Source organism: Bombina bombina, chromosome 5 (assembly GCF_027579735.1).
Source record: "Bombina bombina isolate aBomBom1 chromosome 5, aBomBom1.pri, whole genome shotgun sequence".
NCBI lineage: Eukaryota > Metazoa > Chordata > Amphibia > Anura > Bombinatoridae > Bombina > Bombina bombina.
Genome location: NC_069503.1, coordinates 1,137,352,168 through 1,137,373,653, shown reverse-complemented (window position 1 = coordinate 1,137,373,653; position 21,486 = coordinate 1,137,352,168). Strand labels below are relative to the sequence as shown.

Sequence of the window (21,486 nt, the reverse complement as noted above, 5' to 3'; positions counted from 1 at the left end):
TTATTGTTTTTTGTTCCTTTTGTTTCTTGCAGGTTTTAAAAAATGGGATGCTTTTCCTATTAGTGCTTTTCTGTAAACTTGAGTATGTGTCTGTAAAATAATCTTTTGTAAAATACTTTTTCTTCTCTAGATTGCAGAATTTAAGCTGAAAGATGTAAATTACACAACACGGTGCAGTAGGAGCCATGAGCTCAGCGTTCCGGGGAAGCCTGGTTGTCCCATGATCTTTCACTTTGAGAGCGAGCACGATGCGCTGCAGTGGTGGAATGTTGTAAGCAGCTGTCTCAGAGAAGTTCTAAAAGGTAGGTAACTTCTGCTAACTTTTTCAGTACAGAAACACATTGAGTAAAGGGACATAACATTTAAAATTTGTCTTTCATGATTCAGGTAGAGAATAAAATTTTAAGCATTATTCCAATTTACTTCTATTATCTAATTGACTTCATTCTTTAGATATCCTTTGTTGAAGAAATAGCAATGCACATGCGTGAGCCAATCCCACGAGACATCTATGTGCAGCCACCAATCGGCAACTTCTGAGCCTATTTAAATATGCTTTTCAACAAAGTATATCAAGAGAATGAAGTAAATTAGATAATAGAAGTAAATCGGAAAGTTGATTAAAATGGCATGCTCTTTCTAAACCATGAAGAAAAAAAAAATTGGGTTTCATATCCCTTTAATGTTAAACCAAGACTTCTCCAGTCAAGTATGTTTGTTTAGATATGGAACTTTGTTTTTTAATTAAAGGAATAAAGTTTTTATCCTTTTAAAATAATTGGGGATTTTTTGTTCTATATTTCATACTGTTGATTACAGCGTGTGCAAATATTACAGCGCAGCATTCACTAAATAAGAGTTTGTCACCGTCTTATCTCATATAAGACTTATAGCCTAAAGTTACCACTCAGTTTTATACAGGTTCAGCAAAAGGTGGCTTTTATTGTTATTCAAGTCTGATTTGTAACTGTCGCTGTAGGTCTGGATGAATATAGAACAACACGCAATATAAACAGCACGGCACGCTATATAAAGAGAGAAGAGCATGCGCTATATAAAGAGAGAAGAGCACGCGCTATATAAAGAGAGAAGAGCACGCGCTATATAAAGAGAGAAGAGCACGCGCTATATAAAGAGAGAAGAGCACGCGCTATATAAAGAGAGAAGAGCACGCGCTATATAAAGAGAGAAGAGCACGCTCTATATAAAGAGAGAGGAGCACGCTCTATATAAAGAGAGAGGAGCACGCTCTATATAAAGAGAGAGGAGCACGCTCTATATAAAGAGAGAGGAGCACGCTCTATATAAAGAGAGAGGAGCACGCTCTATATAAAGAGAGAGGAGCACGCTCTATATAAAGAGAGAGGAGCACGCTCTATATAAAGAGAGAGGAGCACGCTCTATATAAAGAGAGAGGAGCACGCTCTATATAAAGAGAGAGGAGCACGCTCTATATAAAGAGAGAGGAGCACGCTCTATATAAAGAGAGAGGAGCACGCTCTATATAAAGAGAGAGGAGCACGCTCTATATAAAGAGAGAGGAGCACGCTCTATATAAAGAGAGAGGAGCAGGCGCTATATAAAGAGAGAGGAGCAGGCGCTATATAAAGAGAGAAGAGCAGACGCTATATAAAGAGAGAGGAGCACGCTCTATATAAAGAGAGAGGAGCACGCTCTATATAAAGAGAGAGGAGCACGCTCTATATAAAGAGAGAGGAGCATGCTCTATATAAAGAGAGAGGAGCACGCTCTATATAAAGAGAGAGGAGCACGCGCTATATAAAGAGAGAGGAGCACGCGCTATATAAAGAGAGAGGAGCACGCGCTATATAAAGAGAGAGGAGCACGCGCTATATAAAGAGAGAAGAGCACGCGCTATATAAAGAGAACAATATAAAGGTTCACTAGCTTCCGACTTCCACTATCCCATATGATTGATAGAAAACAAGAATCGTTAGTGCAATTGTTTAGTTTCGTTTGTCATTTATGGCAATAATTTACTTAATTAGAGCCACTGTCTATGTTTCCTACAAAAGCTGTCTTTTTATGGTTAGGACATACAATTTACTTCTGTTATCACATTTTCTTCATTTTCTTGTTATCCTTGGTTGAAAAGCAGGAAGGTAAGTTCAGGAGCGTGCACGTCTCTGCAGCAGTTATACATTAGCACGATTTCCTGTCATGTAGTGCTCTAAACATGTGCACGCTACCTAGCTAGATATCTCTTCAACAAATAATAACAAGACAACAAAGCAAATTGGACAATTGAAGTAAATTGGAAACTTTTGTAAAATTGTATTTTCTATCAGAATCATGAAAGAAAATGTTTTCTTTCGTGGATTTGGATAGAACATAGTATTTTAAACAACTTTAAAATGTACTTCCATTATCAAATTTGCTTTGTTCCTTTGTTATCCTTTGCTGAAGGAACAGCATTGCACTACTGGCAGCAAGATGAACACATCTAGTCAGCCAATCACAAAAGACAAATGTGTGCAGGGACCAATTAGCAGCAGCTCCCACTAGTGTATGATATGTGCGTAATCTTTTTCAACAAGGGATACCAAGAGAACAAAGCACTTATGAAAACAGAAGTGAATTTAAAAGTGTCATAAAGTGACCGGCTCTGTCTGAATCATGAATGTTTAATTTTGACTTTCCTATCCCTTTAATGGATGAAGAGCAACAACTCAATGTGAGGAAGAAGCTTATTGTTTAACAGAGAGAGCGAGTCATTACTCAATCACACCGTAAAAAGGGATTTGAAACCCCAAATTGTTCTTTCATGATTCAGAACATGCGATTTTAAACAACTTTCTAATTTACTTTTATTATCAGTTTCTTTGTTCTCTTGTTATCTTTTTTTTTTAAAGAAGGTGTGTATGCTTAGGAACTGACCCATATCTAGAGCACTATATGGGAGACGTTTTTCAATAATGTTATCCAATTGCAAGAGCACTAGATGGCAGCACTTATTCCTACCTACCTAGGTATTTCTTCAACAAATAATTTCTTGAGAACAAAGCAATTTTTTAAATGATGTGCTCTGTCTAGGTCACAAAGGAAAATTTGTAGGTTTCATATCCCTTTAAGGTCAACTTAAGCTCCCTATTTTTTTATATATATATATATACACAAACAAAACATATTGTAGGCTAGGCTGCGCTCGTTTACACGGTGTACAATGTGAGAATCCTGAGGTGCAGGAGTATAAATTAATGTCTTATCCTGATTTGTACAGAGAGGAGCCCCCCCTCCAGGAGACTCTATAGTAAGCCGTTTTGTTGCTTTACCCATCTCAATATGTGAGGCCTCACAGTGGCGGGAAACGGTCGCCAAAAGTCAGTAACAGCAACCGTGTTATTTCCGCAACAACTGAAGCCTGATCAGTCATGATTTCGGTTTGTTTCCAGGAAGTGCGCTCTGCTGTTGAGGCAGTAGAGTGCGTCTTGTAAAGTAGTTACATATTCTGCCATATGAAAGTGCAGACAAGTACACAGACCTGGCCGCACACATGGTTGTGTTGCATAACCTGACGGTGACACTATAACTAATTGACTCCTCGGCGGCCAAGAGATATAAAATCTTGATCCTGGCATTGACCTAGGCAGAATGCTTTGCCAAGGGAGGAATGGATGGCAAACAAATACAGCCTCTAGAGATGCTACAGATGACTAATGCAGAATAATATTTGTCAAAGGCCATCTTAGGCCGCCCACTGGAAGTCCTAAACATTAATAAAGTTTAATATGCCCACTTGGCAATAACAGCTCCAAAAAATGTTCTTTTATTATTATTTATTTGTATAGCACTTTTTATAAAATGTTACCAGGGTTTATCCTTGGGGGTTACTTGCTTGTTATGGAACTTAAAAAAATAACAAGGTCAAAAGTAAAATATTAATGGGTGCATTTCAATTTAAATAGAAGCATTTTTGTAGTTTACTTCCATTAGGAAAAATTCTTCTAGTAAAAATGATTACTGTTTTTTTAGCAGCATATGCAGATATCCTGTGAGGGCCATGCACCAGTATTCAAGCAGAGAGTCAGCAGGGGCTTGTATGACACAAATGATGTCTTCACGGATACAATACACATCACCACCAGTTCTCGGAGCTAGAATACTGGTGCACAGATCCTCGTAGCATAGGTGCGTATGCTGCTAAAAGACCGGAATAACTTTTACTAGAAGCATTTTTGCTAATGGAATTATATTGCAAAAATTATTTTAATTTAAAACTGAAATGCACTCATGCACGTTACAATTTTGACCTAACTTTCCATTTAAATAATAAGGGATATAAACGTGCAAAAAACATGCATGTATTAGTTACAGGATTTTATTATTGCACTATTGCTTGTATATAACCAACTACTGCAAATTGATTAAATACATAGTTAAAGTCAGCTCCAGAGCAGCAATGCACTACTGGGAGCTTGCTCAGCACATGTGGTGAGCCAATGACAAGAAGATGTGTGTAGCTACCAATCAGCTGCTTGCTCCCAGTAGTATAGAATATGTACTTTTTGTACAACAGATACAAAGAGAACAAAGTACATTTGAATAGAGAGGAGAATTTAAAACTACCATAAAATGACCTGCTCTATCTGATCAATGCGAGTTTAATTTTCACTTTCTTATACCTTTTAATTTGTACAGGGACCAAAACCCCTACTGCTGGATATAAGACTCTTTAATTCTGTAACCCACTGTGCCTTCTGCGCTGCTCATGGATTCCTGTGCTTATATTTAATTCAATACATTTCTTACAATGAGTGTGTTGGTTGTGAAAGTGAAATTATTATTAGCCATTATTATTTCTACGTTTAAAGGGACAGTCTACAATATCATTTTTAATGTTTAAAAAGATAGATAATCCCTTTATTACCCATTCCCGTTTTGCACAACCAACACAGTTATATTAATATACTTTTTACCTTTGGGATTACTTTTTATCTAAACATCTTCTGACAGCCTCCTGATCACACGACACTGACTTATCTATTGACTTGTATTTTAGCCAAATAGTGCAGTGTTCTACACAATGTTATCTATATGGCTCACATGAACTAGTAATCTCCTGTTGTGAAAAGCTAATTAAAAAGCACGCGATTAAAGAGACAGTATACATCAATTTTCATATAACTGCATGTAATGGACACTACTATAAAGAATATGCAGAAAAAAAACTGTATAAAACATTTCAAAAACTTACATAGAAGTTACCAGTTTAGCACTGTTGATCAGGTAGTCTGGGACACCTACTGAAAGGGTCTGGGTAAACAAAAAGAGCAGACACCCCCCACCTCCCGTGCATATGAAAAGACAGATAACAAACAGAAGCCTGCAAACACGAGTATACATTAGGCAATGTGGTGCTTGGTTATGAGTCTGAAAATCAGCACAATGTTCTTAAAAAAAAAAATAAGCAAAACTATACATTGTTACAAAAACACTCCTAGATGGGCAGTATAAAATGGGTCACTTACAAAACATTATGTAAAGAAAAATCTAGCGTACGAGGAGAGAGAAGAGAGAGAAGAGACATTTAAAAGTTGGTTGCTGGTGATGTTATGGGCTTAACAGAAAGGAATCAGAAGAAAAATATCAAAGCGCCAAACAGCACTGGCAGGGTCTGGGTGGTTTACTTTGAGTGTTAATCAAGTATGAGTTTTTAGAACAATGTAACGTTTAAGACACTTTATTGCAATAAACAATTTAAAACAATATAAAAATATATATAAAACAATGTTGGTTTAAAACAATGTTACATTAAAAACAAATAATCAAGGATCCAAGATTTTACAAGGGATGACAAAAATACAATACAATGATTGTGTAGAAAGAAGAAGTCGATAGTGTCAGCCTATGGGCGGGATACAGCAGTGTAGTATGTAACTGATGTCTGTAGATGAGGGGTGTTTACCTTGTATTAAAAAGGTGTGTTCCTAATGTTGAAAAGCATATACAATAGATAAGCAGATTGGTGGAAAATATGTGTCAAAATCAAAATCGTGATTTTACAAAGGAAAAAATGTAAAAAAGTGAAAGTCTTTCTGCCAAAAAGAAAAATAACAATAGTGTAGATGGTTTTTATAAAATTAATAATATCAAGACTCCTGAGTCTTGATAAAGGTCAGTGGATGACCGAAACGCGTCGACTGGTGAGTGATATTTTGATATTATTAATTTTATAAAAACCATCTACACTATTGTTATTTTTCTTTTTGGCAGAAAGACTTTCATCTGCAACAAGTTGTATCTATTTTCGAAGACACACTAGTTCCCTCAACTTTGGAGGAACAACTCCCACACCCACTTTTAACATTTGTTTGGATTGTGTGACTAACCAACACCAATTAGAACAGACTTCCTTTTTTACCACTTGCTCAATCGTTTTTCACCGGATACATTTTTTATCATTTTTTTTGCACCCCACTGGATATATTTTTCACTATTTGTGGAAACTATTGATCCACTTTTTATTGACACTTTCACGAACAAAGTTTGGACTTTCTTTTGGGAAACATTTTGAAACACTGTTCTCTGCTTATCCTTTTTTTTTAGCAGTTTTTTTCACAATTTTCATTAATTGTTTATTTGTCAAGTTTACATTTTTTCCTTTGTAAAATCACGATTTTGATTTTGACACATATTTTCCACCAATCTGCTTATCTATTGTATATGCTTTTCAACATTAGGAACACACCTTTTTAATACAAGGTAAACACCCCTCATCTACAGACATCAGTTACATACTACACTGCTGTATCCCGCCCATAGGCTGACACTATCGACTTCTTCTTTCTACACAATCATTGTATTGTATTTTTGTCATCCCTTGTAAAATCTTGGATCCTTGATTATTTGTTTTTAATGTAACATTGTTTTAAACCAACATTGTTTTATATATATTTTTATATTGTTTTAAATTGTTTATTGCAATAAAGTGTCTTAAACGTTACATTGTTCTAAAAACTCATACTTGATTAACACTCAAAGTAAACCACCCAGACCCTGCCAGTGCTGTTTGGCGCTTTGATATTATTTCTTCTGATTCTCCATACACTTCTGACCGCTAGGGGTCAATATATTAGAGCTAAGGGTCTTTTATACAGTAGGCGCTCAGTGTACATCCCATTTAACAGAAAGGAATGATCTCTAATAATAATAATAATAATAGTAATAGTAATAATAGTAATAGTAATAATAGTAATAATAATAGTAATAGTAATAGTAATAGTAATAGTAATAATAATAATAGTAATAATAATAATAGTAATAATAATAATAATAGTAATAATAATAGTAATAATAGTAATAATAATCATCACATAATGAAAGTTACTCAAATGAATCCAGCTAATTATTCACTTGTGCTCCAGTTCAGATATCCTCAAACTGTGGCCTGAGGACAGGTTTGAGAACCAGTGCACTATACTAATATGAGAGCAAATTGATAGGCATTTGACATCTTTCTATCATTGTGCTGTTAGATTCTGCAATGTTCTCATTGTTTATGTTGTGGAAAGCAGAATTGCTGTAATTGTCTTTCAATGTGCTTTAACGTGTTTGTACCCGCGCGTCCTTAAAGGGACACTGTACCCAAAAATTTTATTTCGTGATTCAGATTGAGCATGAAATTTTAAGCAAATTTCGAATTTACTCCTATTATCAAATTTTCTTCATTCTCTTGGTATCTTTATTTGAAATGCAAGAATGTAAGTTTAGATGGCAGCCCATTTTTGGTGAACAACCTGGGTTGTCCTCGCTGATTGGTGGATAAATTCATCCACCAATATGAAAGTGCTGTCCAGAGTACTGACACCAAAAAAAGGCTTAGATGCCTTCTTTTTCAAATAATGATAGCAAGAGAACGAAGAAAAATTGATAATAGGAGTAAATTAGAAAGTTGCTTAAAATTGCATGCTCTTTCTGAATTACAAAAGAAAAAATTTGGGTTCAGTGTCCCTTTAATAAAAAGGGTGGTGGGGGGAGACCTCCAAAAGCAGATACATGTATTGGCCTCCATACAAAAATAAATGACGTTTATTATAAAATGCAATAAAGAGATCAGAGAAGGGGTTAATTGGTTTCTGTAGCCTGCGCCTTGCAGCTGCTAGTGCTGGATGGGATTATGAAGTAGCTGGACTGGGGCAGTTTAATACTTTTTCTGCTATTTATAATTGCACAATTTAACATAATTTGATTCATTAATAGTTTGTGCAAACATTGAAACGTTTAATATTAACTAATTTTAGCTTAATATTTGCTTAAATTTTAGCAGGTTGGTCAGTAAAAGCAGCCATGTGGTGTGCCTGTTAAATAGGTCCTGGGGAGAACACTGTACAAGTCTATGCATAAGGAGGAAATTATCCCCATTCCCCATGCTTGTTTATGCTTGGCCTTGGAGATGATTAGGTCAGACTGCAGGTTTTATTGATACCACTGCTATTTCTAGTACATACATGAGGCTCATTTATCAAGCGAGGGCGGACAGGGGCGTACATATTCACCCCTGTCTACCCCAGCTCGCCTCTGGCGGGCAGCAAATCACTGCCGGAATTTACCATTTCATGCAAGCGCTATGTTGCACTCCCGTGCAACACCGCCCGTGCACAGCCAATCACGAGGGCAGGAGCTGTTAATCTCCCCGCTCTGACGAGACCAGGGAGATTGAAATTCTCCACCTAAGAGATGGACGAGAGGTTAGGGAAGCAGCAGCCTGATGACCGCTGCTTGATAAATACTGACGGCAGGTTCTCTTGTGAGAACCTGCAGTCGTAAGGTAGGAGAAGGCTTGATAAATCGAACCCATGTCTTTTTAATATTTTTATTAATGACTTGGAGCAAGGATTAAATAGCAACATCTCTATTTTTGCAGATGATACAAAGTTGTGTAAAGTCATTAGGTTAGAGCAGGATTATTATTATACTTTTATTTATGAAGATCCAACATATTACGCAGCGCTGATGAACAAGCATTACAAGGTGACCTGCAAAAATTAGAAGTATGGGCAGGTAAATAAGATTTAATACGGGAAAATACAAGGTTCTGCATTTTCAAAGTAAAAAATAAGCAGGCAATGTATTATTTAAATGGGATTCGTCTTAACCAAACAGAGGAGTAAAGGGATTTGGGAGTAGTAATAGATAACAAGCTAAAGATGGGTGGACAATGCAGGGCAGCGGCATCTACGGCTAATAATATACTAGCAGCTAGAAACAACAGAACATGGAGCGCAAAAGGGAGAAAAATACCATCATGGTGCAGTATATCAAGATAAAATATAATTTATTAAATAAGCAAAAGATCAAACTCACAAACGTAACCTCAAACAGTATGCGATATGTGATAGACATTAATGCAGGTGACTCCTTCTACACGCTGGAGCGCTTTTTATATCCCACAATCTTGCTCATCTGTGAACACAGTTGCCAGCTATCGCGTTGAGGGATATTTAAGGCACGGTCTAAAATTCCATAGTAGGTCCCTCCTTCCGATTGGCAAAGCCTGTGTTGCCGGCAACGGATCCTCACCAATCTGAAGGGTACTAACGTCACAGTTCGGAGGCTATGCGTGACGTCACCAGGTGCCTGATGAAATGTCTCTAATTGCCTTCAGAACCCGATCGGTCATCTAGCGTACAGATGATTTATAACAGTTCCGTGTGATGTTGACACGTGAGCCCCTTATATACATTTTTGTCTCTATAATGTATATGTCGCAGATATAGCATACATAATGTGCAGTATTAATACGAAATTTACAAATAACTGTCACGAAATCCATTAAAATGGAAAAGACAGACCTAAGGAAATTAATTGGAATAGCAATATGGGGGCAGAGAGATCAGGTGATGGTAGGAGATCACATGGCAATCATATAGGGGGGTATTTTCTTCACAAAAAAGATCAAGTGCAGGACCGTTTTGTTAGGATATCGCATAGAGGGCACTCCTCTGGGAGGGAACAGGAGACCGAAAAGAGGGCTATCAAACGAGGAAGAGGATGTAGAGGAGGAGTGGCACATAGAGCAAAAGAACAAAAAAGGCAGAGAAAGGCATTCTTAAGAGAATTTGGGCAAGAGATTTATAATATCTCATCAAAGGTTCTAGCAAATGAATGTCTCTACTGTGCTAAATCTGGTCATGTCTTATAAGATTGTCCATCAAGGCATCAGTCTGGTATGTCTCTGTCTTGTATGTCTCTGTCTTATATGATCAGCCCTAAGCTTCCTTCTATTCCTAACACTACTCATCTCACTATTCCTATTACCTTTCAGCTGGGAAAAAAATCCATTGAGTTGACAGCCCTCCTGAAATCTGGTGCAAGCAGTTGTTTTCTGGATTCAACACTTGCCGTTCAACTGCAAGTACCAACCCACCAAAATGAGCTCCCTTCTTTACTTCACATGGTAGATGGCAGTACCCTTAGAACAGGTCCTGCTACTCTGGAATCTCTTCCAATATCGATCCAGATAGGGAATCAACATCAAGAGGAGATCATCTGGGATATCGTACCTTCCCCACTGTTTCCTGTGATCTTAGGTATAACCTGGTTAAAAAAGCATAACCCAACTGTGGATTGGAAAACTGGCAAAGTATCCTTTTCCTCCACCTTTTTTTATTAGTACCTGTCTGCAAACGTCTCATTCCTCAGTCCTTTTACTTACTTCAGAATCATCAAGTCTTCTGTCGAAATATAAAGAATTCTCGGATGTAATCGAGAAGAAAGGAGCTGACAAATTACCCCCACACAGATCTTACGATTGCCCCATTGAATTGTTGTCTGGAGCTCCTCTTCCCTTTGGACATATCTTTTCTCTGTCCGAACCTGAGTCGAAGTATCTGAAAGAATACATCAAAGAAAATCTTGCCAAAGCGTTCATAAGACCCTCCATCTCGCCAGTGGGTGCTGGCATATTTTTTGGTAGGGGAAAAAATATGGAGGACTCTGGCCTTGTGTTGATTATCAAGCTCTTAATGCCATTACGGTAAAAAACAAATACCCTTCCATTAATACCTGAACTGCTGGATAGAGTTAGACGCCAAGGTATTTACAAAAATAGACCTTAGGGGAGCCTATAATCTGGTAAGAGTGAAAGACGGACATGAGTGGAAAACGGCCTTCGGTTCGCGCTTTGGGCATTTCAAATACACCGTTATGCCCTTCGGGTTGTATAATGCCCCGGCCACCTTCCAACATCTCATTAACGATATATTTTGATATATATTAGATAACCTTTCTTGTTGCTTACCAAGACGACATCTTCATCTTTTCTACATCCCTTGTTGAGCATGAACATTTAAAGACGGTATTGACGCGATTACGACAACATCAATTATAAGGAAAACTAGAAAAAAACATTTTAAGTAAATTCTGTTGAATTCCTTGGGTATGTGTTGTCTCCAGTTCACATTGAAATGGACCGTAAGAAAATACAAGCCATTATCGATTGGTTCATTCCCAAAAGAAAACAAATGGTTCAACAGTTTATGGGATTCGCAAACTTCTATAGAAGATTCACACAATTCGCAAATTTAGTTCTAAGGTTCCAGCAGAAGCCACACATCTCCTAGTGGTTCAAGATCTTCTATTTCATTAGCCCCAGATATATGTTCCTGCTAGCCACCGTTTGAAGGTACTTCATTTGCATCATGACAATCCTATGACTGGACATCGTGGAGTACAAAACACCACTGAATTAATACCATGCCACTTTTGGTGGCCCTCTTTGCCTAAAGATGTACGTTCCTTTGTACAATCCTGTTCGGTATGTGCATGTTGTTAACACTCCAACCAGAAACCTGCCGGATTGTTACAGCCATTACCCATCTCTACGCAACCATGGAGAGATATATCCATAGATTTTATTGTGGACTTGACTCCTTCCAAGGGTTATACCACAATCATGGTTAGGGGTTGATAGATGCACCAAAATGGCACACTTTATTCCTGTACCCAATGTTCCTACCGCACAACAAGCCTCAGATTTGTTTTTGCAATATGTGTTTCGTCTCCATGGAGTACCTCGTACTATAGTTTCTGATTGCGTTACTCTGTTTACCTCAAGATTCTGGACTCACTTTTGTCGTGGCTTACGCATTTCTCATGGTCTTTCTTCCGCTTACCACCCTCAATGCAATGGCCAGGCAGAACCAATGACACACTCGAACAGTACTTGAGATTTTTTCTTCTTATCTACAGGATAATTGGTTTGATCTTTTTCCCTTGGCGAAGTTTGCATACAACAACCATAAAAGTTTATCCAGTAAGCGTTCACCCTTCTTTTCTAATTATGGATATCATCCTAACACTCTGCCCGATCTACCTTCTGCCATTCCTGTACCTAAAGTTTCCCACCGTTTATGGTATCTCAGTGCACACTTATGAAAACTAATTCAACAACTAATAAGTTATCAAGCTCAACAAAAACATCAAGCAGACAAAAGAAGAACTCCTGCACCTAGCTATCGGATTGGAGACAAAGTATGGCTATCTACATGTCATTTACACCTTTCTTGCCCTTCCAAGAAGTTGGGTCCTTGTAATATATGCCCCTTTTCTGTATCTAAGATCATCAACTCCAAGACTGTCCAACTGAGTCTTCATTCTCAGTACAAAATACATACTGTCTTTCATGTTTTCCCTCTTTAAACTTTGGCATAAGAGTTCTTTTTCTGGCGTGAAGTCACTCCTCCTCCACAAATAAGAGTACAGGACAATGATGACTATGAGGTACAGGAGATCCTGGATTCTAGACGGAGACATGGTAGATTGGAATATCTAGCCCACTGTAACGGGTATGGTCCTGAGAAACATTTCTGGGAGCCTGTGGATAGTCTCCATGCTGATACCTAAGTTAGAGCTTTCCATTGGAGACCTCCTAATCGGCCTTCTCAGGTTTGCGACCGGAGATCGAGTCTTGGTGGGAGGCACTGTCATAGGACAGGGAGGAATCCTTTTACCTTGGTGCCGGGTGTCTGCTCGACCTCCTCACATTGCTGGCTGTGTGTGAGTTCACGTGTGCGTGCGCACTTGTACCCACACTTGTAAAATCGCGGGTTCCCGGGACGTGCATGCAACGGGAGTGTGCGTTGCCTTCAGGACACCGGATCAACGCGGGGAGTGTCTAGAGGACACACCCTCCTCTTAACAGGGGTTTTATTGGCCACCTGATTCTGATGCTCCCTGGTTGTCAGGGTGATGAGGGTGTTCCTTGTTCTTGCAGGCTTTATAAGCCAGGCACTTTCCCTAACCCAGTTATTCTGCCTGTTTGCAGAGACCAAGCTTTGTTTCCGGATACCTCTTTCTGAGTCCCTTTTTTTTCCCTTCAAATATTTTTGACTTCCTGATTTTTTTTACTTTGGCTTATTCCTCTGACTATGTGTAATATAATAATAATAATAATTTGCGATTTATATAGCGCTTTTCTCCCTGTGAGACTCAAAGCACTTTACAAATATGTGTACTTCTACCTGTCCTGACTACGGAATTGTCTGACCACTCTTACTCTGTTGTCTGTGTCTCCTGCCACTGGGTTTCAGTCCTGAATAATTGGAGGGGATTGCCTTCCTCCTGACAATGGACTTCGATCTTTTTTTCAACCTCATCTACTATGGCCTGTCTGCCACAAATTTAGCTTGAATCACCCCACTTATCTAATCCTTATATTTGAGATTGTATTTGTCTCGCATACAGTTCTGTCCCTAGGCTGGTCGTTTGTGAAATGCAGAATATTCCTAGAGATTTTCTGCAGTTAAATTTAGCCTTGCAATGGATGAGTTTTCTTCTTATTTTGTGCTACCTCATTTTACTGCAGTTGTATTTGGCTGTTTGATCACCATATCACCATTGCGTATGCACTCTGTGGCATTCTAAGTAATGTCATTTTATGGGCGATGTATGTTTGGGGTACGAGTGGTGTTTTTGCATCCAGGAGCAGTTCATCTTCTCAGCATTAAAGGGACATTCAGCCCACAATTTTTCTTTCATGATTCAGACAGAGCATACACTTTTAAACAACTTGATTATATTATAAAATGTGCTTCATTCTCTTGGTATCTTCTGTTGAAGGCACAGCAATGCACTACTGGGAGCTAGCTGATCAAATTGGGTGAGCCCATGACAAAATGCATATATGTGCAGCTGCCAATCAGCGTTTAGCTCCCAGTACGGCATTGCTGCTTGTGAGCCTACCTATGTATGCTTTTCAGCAAAGGATACAAGAGAATAAAACTAATTAGATAATAGAACTAAATTGGGAAGTTGTTTATAATAGTATGTATGGATGCACCGAAATTTCGGCCGCAGAAACGTTTCTGCCGAAAATGTTTCGGTTTTGTTTTTTTTTGCCTTTTATTTTTGGTAAAATTATTGTGTAACATTTCAAATTTGATGCCAGCCTAGAGCTGCTGTTTGAGTTAATTTCTTGACTTACTGTTTTGCATATAATAATAGTTTTCTAGGACTATACTTATTTGGATAATTGGTAAAAAAACAAAAAAACGTTAAATCTGATTCTGTTACACAGAACTAAATAAAGAATACTAGGGATGCACCGAAATTTGGGCTGCCGAAAATGTGCAATTCCAATTTCTGCCTAAAGAGGACCAAACATGTACCACTCTCCCCCATTCTATTGTTGCATGCCTATCCTTGGCACTGGCATGGTACACAGAGCACACACAAGTATCATGACATGATCCATTCTATTTAGTTACATGCCTACCCTTAGCACTGGCATGGTACACAGAGCACACACATAAGTAACATGACATGACCCATTCTATTTAGTTACATGCCTATCCTTATCACTGGCATGGTACACAGAGCACACACATAAGTACCATGACATGACCCATTCTATTGTTACATCCTATCCTTATCACTGGCATGGTACACAGAGCACACACATAAGTACCATGACATGACCCATTCTATTGTTACATCCTATCCTTAGCACTGGCATGGTACACAGAGCACACACATAAGTACCATGACATGACCCATTCTATTGTTACATCCTATCCTTAGCACTGGCATGGTACACAGAGCACACACATACGTACCATGACATGACCCATTCTATTGAGTTACATGCCTACCCTTCACACTGGCATGGTACACAGAGCACACACATACGTACCATGACATGACCCATTCTATTGAGTTACATGCCTACCCTTAGCACTGGCATGGTACACACCGCACACACATAAGTACCATGACATGACCCATTCTATTGAGTTACATGCCTACCCTTAGCACTGGCATTGTACACAGAGCACACACATAAGTACCATGACATGACCCATTCTATTGATTTACATCCTATCCTTAACTGGCATGGTACACGGAGCACACACATAAGTACCATGACATGACCCATTCTATTGAGTTACATCCTATTCTTAGCACTGGCATGGTACACGGAGCACACACACATAAGTATCATGACATGACCCATTCTATTTAGTTACATGCCTACCCTTAGCACTGGCATGGTACACAGAGCACACACATAAGTATCATGACATGATCCATTCTATTTAGTTACATGCCTACCCTTAGCACTGGCATGGTACACAGAGCACACACATAAGTAACATGACATGACCCATTCTATTTAGTTACATGCCTATCCTTATCACTGGCATGGTACACAGAGCACACACATAAGTACCATGACATGACCCATTCTATTGTTACATCCTATCCTTATCACTGGCATGGTACACAGAGCACACACATAAGTACCATGACATGACCCATTCTATTGTTACATCCTATCCTTAGCACTGGCATGGTACACAGAGCACACACATAAGTACCATGACATGACCCATTCTATTGTTACATCCTATCCTTAGCACTGGCATGGTACACAGAGCACACACATACGTACCATGACATGACCCATTCTATTGAGTTACATGCCTACCCTTCACACTGGCATGGTACACAGAGCACACACATACGTACCATGACATGACCCATTCTATTGAGTTACATGCCTACCCTTAGCACTGGCATGGTACACACCGCACACACATAAGTACCATGACATGACCCATTCTATTGAGTTACATGCCTACCCTTAGCACTGGCATGGTACACACCGCACACACATAAGTACCATGACATGACCCATTCTATTGAGTTACATGCCTACCCTTAGCACTGGCATTGTACACAGAGCACACACATAAGTACCATGACATGACCCATTCTATTGATTTACATCCTATCCTTAACTGGCATGGTACACGGAGCACACACATAAGTACCATGACATGACCCATTCTATTGAGTTACATCCTATTCTTAGCACTGGCATGGTACACGGAGCACACACACATAAGTATCATGACATGACCCATTCTATTTAGTTACATGCCTACCCTTAGCACTGGCATGGTACACAGAGCACACACATAAGTATCATGACATGATGATATTTGAACCAGCAGTACCTTTTTTTTTTTTTAGAATTAAACCAAAGTTCTGAATACTGTATATAGTAGTAACAAAGGAGGATAATCCCTATGCGCACACAGTGAATATGTATAAGCCTCATATACAGTGCTCATACATCAGCCTCATGCGCGTACAAATTACATTTGCATGAGGCAAATATATACGCATCCTATATATGCATAAGCCCCAAGCTCGCACACAGTTGGTACACATTAGCACCCACCAGACAGTGTGTATACAAAAAAAGTGCAGTAACTTTCTATAACCACCTTACTCGTAAGGTCGTAGCTAAGTCCAGTGATCCTGGTGATAGATGACAGCCAAACTCTATTTGGGGCTCGGGACATGTAATCTAACGAGTCAGTGTGGGACCTGAACCAGGAAGTAGGCGGAGATACGATGAGAGAGGATCAGTGCAGCCATGCCCAACGCACTGATAACTACACCCAAAACAAAACACAACACGCCTACCTCGTATTGCTGTCTGGCTTTACCCACGCTGTCCCTTGTAGAGCTCCACCAGTTTCACTGCAGATCACGCCCTACGGTACAACTGACCATGCCCATTTGTTGGAGTGGTCCCGCTTACAAGCTCTCTCCGCTACATACACTGTAGTTAAAAAAAAGAAAAAAAGTAATTTTCTTTTCGGCCAGGGTCAACATGAAAATAATGGGATTCATGTCTCTTTTTTTTTGCATGATCACGCAGGGATATATATTTTATGGTATTAAGATAAAACAGCAAAGTATGTAAGTATTGCGCCTGCAGATCTATTGGCGTTTCAGACTAGTATTTAACTGTTTCTGTTTTTAATATTCTACCTTGAACAAATCTAAAAATCAAGTAGGACAAGCAGAGGACCTTTTTTGGGGCCCAGCCTCGCAAGTAAGCCTTGGCTTCTGCATCACCTGAGGATCACTAGTTTCTCCAGTCCTAACTTTTTATGCTTTAGTTAAAAAAAAAAAAAAAAAAAAAGATTACTGTAGGATAAGATAGAAAAAATTATATCTATGAGCAAACTATTGTAAGAAATCATCAGTTGGTGCAGACCCTTAAATATTGTATATCAAAAGTAGAAGAAAAGAGAAAGCTAAAATCAATTCATCTGATTTCTCACTAAGGACAGGGACTTCAGCACACTTTTATACAAAAGTGATAAAAATATATTTAAAGCAACAGTGCACATCAAAATGTATTATTTCCTTAAAAACGAAGACTTCTTAAAAACTTAGATCTATAGTAGCTTATACAAGAGACCAGCAGCACCAATTCAATAACAGCATATTAAATGCATGGGAACCACATAACTTAAAAGATGACTTGCATACAGATGTTTTAGCGCTGTTTCATAGCAAGTGTTAATAAAGTTCTGCCTGGATCCACACAGTTATGTTATTAGTTGGAGTTACAACTCATTATAACTGCTATTTTACCCAATAGAGAAATACATTACAAATGCATCTGCTCAGTAGAGATCCTTGGTGTTGGTACAGTTTCTCACTTAAAACTTTTTTTTTCTTCAAGGGTTATTTGCAGATGAGAGCAAATACAACATGCAGTTAGATAGATACCTTGAGCTGCCACTCATGTCCGTAAGTGTGCTCAGCTACAGTCCGTGATGCTACCATATGCCATCCCCTTGGAGTAATATATGCTTTAACAAGTCTGGGATATTTGCATATAGTAGTGTGCATTAAAGATACAAGGGGTTAATTGCAGAGAAGCAGACATACATGGGATGCAACTGTTCTTTGAGTTCCTCATTCACACTTTATCCTTTAGATATCTTCTCATATCAGTATATGAAGAGTTCAAGCATGAAAGTTCTATATATGCTCACCACATCTTCCACACTGCTCAAGTCACTAGCCTCACAGGATCCAGAGCTGTACAACAACTGCAGTTACAAACTGCACTTAAGGTCTCCTTCCTCTGGTCACACAAGCTTTCCTTCAGAGCTCCAGGACTATAAACATGACTGCGGCAATAAGCCTCACTTCAAGTCCTCCTCGGGTTCTCGTTGGCATACCCTACAGGAGTCTACAACGTACATGCCACTTTCTGGGAAATTTACATTGTATAAGGCAACACATAGATTATTTGTGCATCCAAACATATCACCAACACGCGGTTTGTCATACAATACCTTTCGGTAGGTACTTCCTCAGGGCTGTCAATCAGTGATAATTTCTACTGTTGAGCTGGTACTTAGCCATATAAGGTTTCTTGATTTTTTTTTCTCCAACATTGGTGTGTCCGGTCCACGGCGTCATCCTTACTTGTGGGATATTCTCTTCCCCAACAGGAAATGGCAAAGAGTCCCAGCAAAGCTGGTCACATGATCCCTCCTAGGCTCCGCCCACCCCAGTCATTCTCTTTGCCGTTGCACAGGCAACATCTCCACGGAGATGGTTAAGAGTTTTTTGGTGTTTAAATGTAGTTTTATTCTTCTATTTTAAAATAGTGCTGGTATGTACTATTTACTCTGAAACAGAAAAGGATGAAGATTTCTCCAACATAGGTGTGTCCGGTCCACGGCGTCATCCTTACTTGTGGGATATTCTCTTCCCCAACAGGAAATGGCAAAGAGCCCAGCAAAGCTGGTCACATGATCCCTCCTAGGCTCCGCCTACCCCAGTCATTCTCTTTGCCGTTGTACAGGCAACATCTCCACGGAGATGGCTTAGAGTTTTTTAGTGTTTAACTGTAGTTTTTATTATTCAATCAAGAGTTTGTTATTTTGAAATAGTGCTGGTATGTACTATTTACTCAGAAACAGAAAAGAGATGAAGATTTCTGTTTGTATGAGGAAAATGATTTTAGCAACCGTAACTAAAATCCATGGCTGTTCCACACAGGACTGTTGAGAGCAATTAACTTCAGTTGGGGGAACAGTGTGCAGTCTCTTGCTGCTTGAGGTATGACACATTCTAACAAGACGATGTAATGCTGGAAGCTGTCATTTTCCCTATGGGATCCGGTAAGCCATGTTTATTACGATCATAAATAAGGGCTTCACAAGGGCTTATTAAGACTGTAGACTGTTTCTGGGCTAAATCGATTCATTATTAACACATATTTAGCCTTGAGGAATCATTTTATCTGGGTATTTTGATATAATAATATCGGCAGGCACTGTATTAGACACCTTATTCCTTAGGGGCTTTCCCAAAGCTTAAGCAGAGCCTCATTTTCGCGCCGGTGTGGCGCACTTGTTTTTGAGAGGCATGGCATGCAGTCGCATGTGAGAGGAGCTCTGATACTTAGAAAAGACTTTCTGAAGGCGTCATTTGGTATCGTATTCCCCTTTGGGCTTGGTTGGGTCTCAGCAAAGCAGATACTAGGGACTGTAAAGGGGTTAAAGTTTAAAACGGCTCCGGTTCCGTTATTTTAAGGGTTAAAGCTTCCAAATTTGGTGTGCAATACTTTTAAGGCTTTAAGACACTGTGGTGAAAATTTGGTGAATTTTGAACAATTCCTTCATGTTTTTTCGCAATTGCAGTAATAAAGTGTGTTCAGTTTAAAATTTAAAGTGACAGTAACGGTTTTATTTTAAAACGTTTTTGTACTTTGTTATCAAGTTTATGCCTGTTTAACATGTCTGAACTACCAGATAGACTGTGTTCTGAATGTGGGGAAGCCAGAATTCCTATTCATTTAAATAAATGTGATTTATGTGATAATGACAATGATGCCCAAGATGATTCCTCAAGTGAGGGGAGTAAGCATGGTACTGCATCATTCCCTCCTTCGTCTACACGAGTCTTGCCCACTCAGGAGGCCCCTAGTACATCTAGCGCGCCAATACTCCTTACTATGCAACAATTAACGGCTGTAATGGATAATTCTGTCAAAAACATTTTAGCCAAAATGAACCCTTGTCAGCGTAAGCGTGGCTGCTCTGTTTTAGATACTGAAGAGCATGACGACGCTGATATTAATATCTCTGAAGGGCCCCTAACCCAGTCTGATGGGGCCAGGGAGGTTTTGTCTGAGGGAGAAATTACTGATTCAGGGGTTGGCCCCCGATCCGGGACCGGATCTGGTGGGGGGCAGACTCTCTCTCTTCGCTCAGGCTTGGGCAAGAGATGTTCTGGATCCTTGGGCGCTAGAAATAGTCTCCCAAGGTTATCTTCTGGAATTCAAGGGACTTCCCCCAAGGGGGAGGTTCCACAGGTCTCAGTTGTCTTCAGACCACATAAAAAGACAGGCGTTCTTACATTGTGTAGAAGACCTGTTAAAAATGGGAGTGATTCATCCTGTTCCATTAAGAGAACAAGGGATGGGGTTCTACTCCAATCTGTTCATAGTTCCCAAAAAAGAGGGAACGTTCAGACCAATCTTAGATCTCAAGATCTTAAACAAGTTTCTCAAGGTTCCATCGTTCAAGATGGAAACCATTCGAACTATTCTTCCTTCCATCCAGGAAGGTCAATTCATGACCACGGTGGATTTAAAGGATGCGTATCTACATATTCCTATCCACAAGGAACATCATCGGTTCCTAAGGTTCGCATTCCTGGACAAACATTACCAGTTCGTGGCGCTTCCTTTCGGATTAGCCACTGCTCCAAGCATTTTCACAAAGGTACTAGGGTCCCTTCTAGCTGTGCTACGACCAAGGGGCGTTGCGGTAGTACCTTACTTGGACGACATTCTGATTCAAGCGTCGTCCCTTCCTCAAGCAAAGGCTCACACGGACATCGTCCTGGCCTTTCTCAGATCTCACGGATGGAAAGTGAACGTGGAAAAGAGTTCTCTATCCCCGTCAACAAGGGTTCCCTTCTTGGGAACAATTATAGACTCCTTTAGAAATGAGGATTTTTCTGACAGAGGTCAGAAAAACAAAACTTCTAGACTCTTGTCGGATACTTCATTCCGTTCCTCTTCCTTCCATAGCTCAGTGCATGGAAGTGATCGGGTTGATGGTAGCGGCAATGGACATAGTTCCTTTTGCGCGCATTCATCTAAGACCATTACAACTGTGCATGCTCAGTCAGTGG

The 21,486-nt window shown here is 39.4% G+C and overlaps 1 protein-coding gene across 1 annotated transcript in view; it reads left to right on the top strand.

Moving 5' to 3' along the window:
* The window catches only part of LOC128661190 (ranBP-type and C3HC4-type zinc finger-containing protein 1), a gene marked incomplete in the record, with an annotated part of 490,387 nt that overhangs the window by 103,850 nt on the left and 365,051 nt on the right, over positions 1–21,486 (top strand). Inside the window, 1 exon segment of the mRNA XM_053715433.1 lies at positions 131–302. Coding sequence (XP_053571408.1) covers positions 131–302 — 172 coding nt within the window.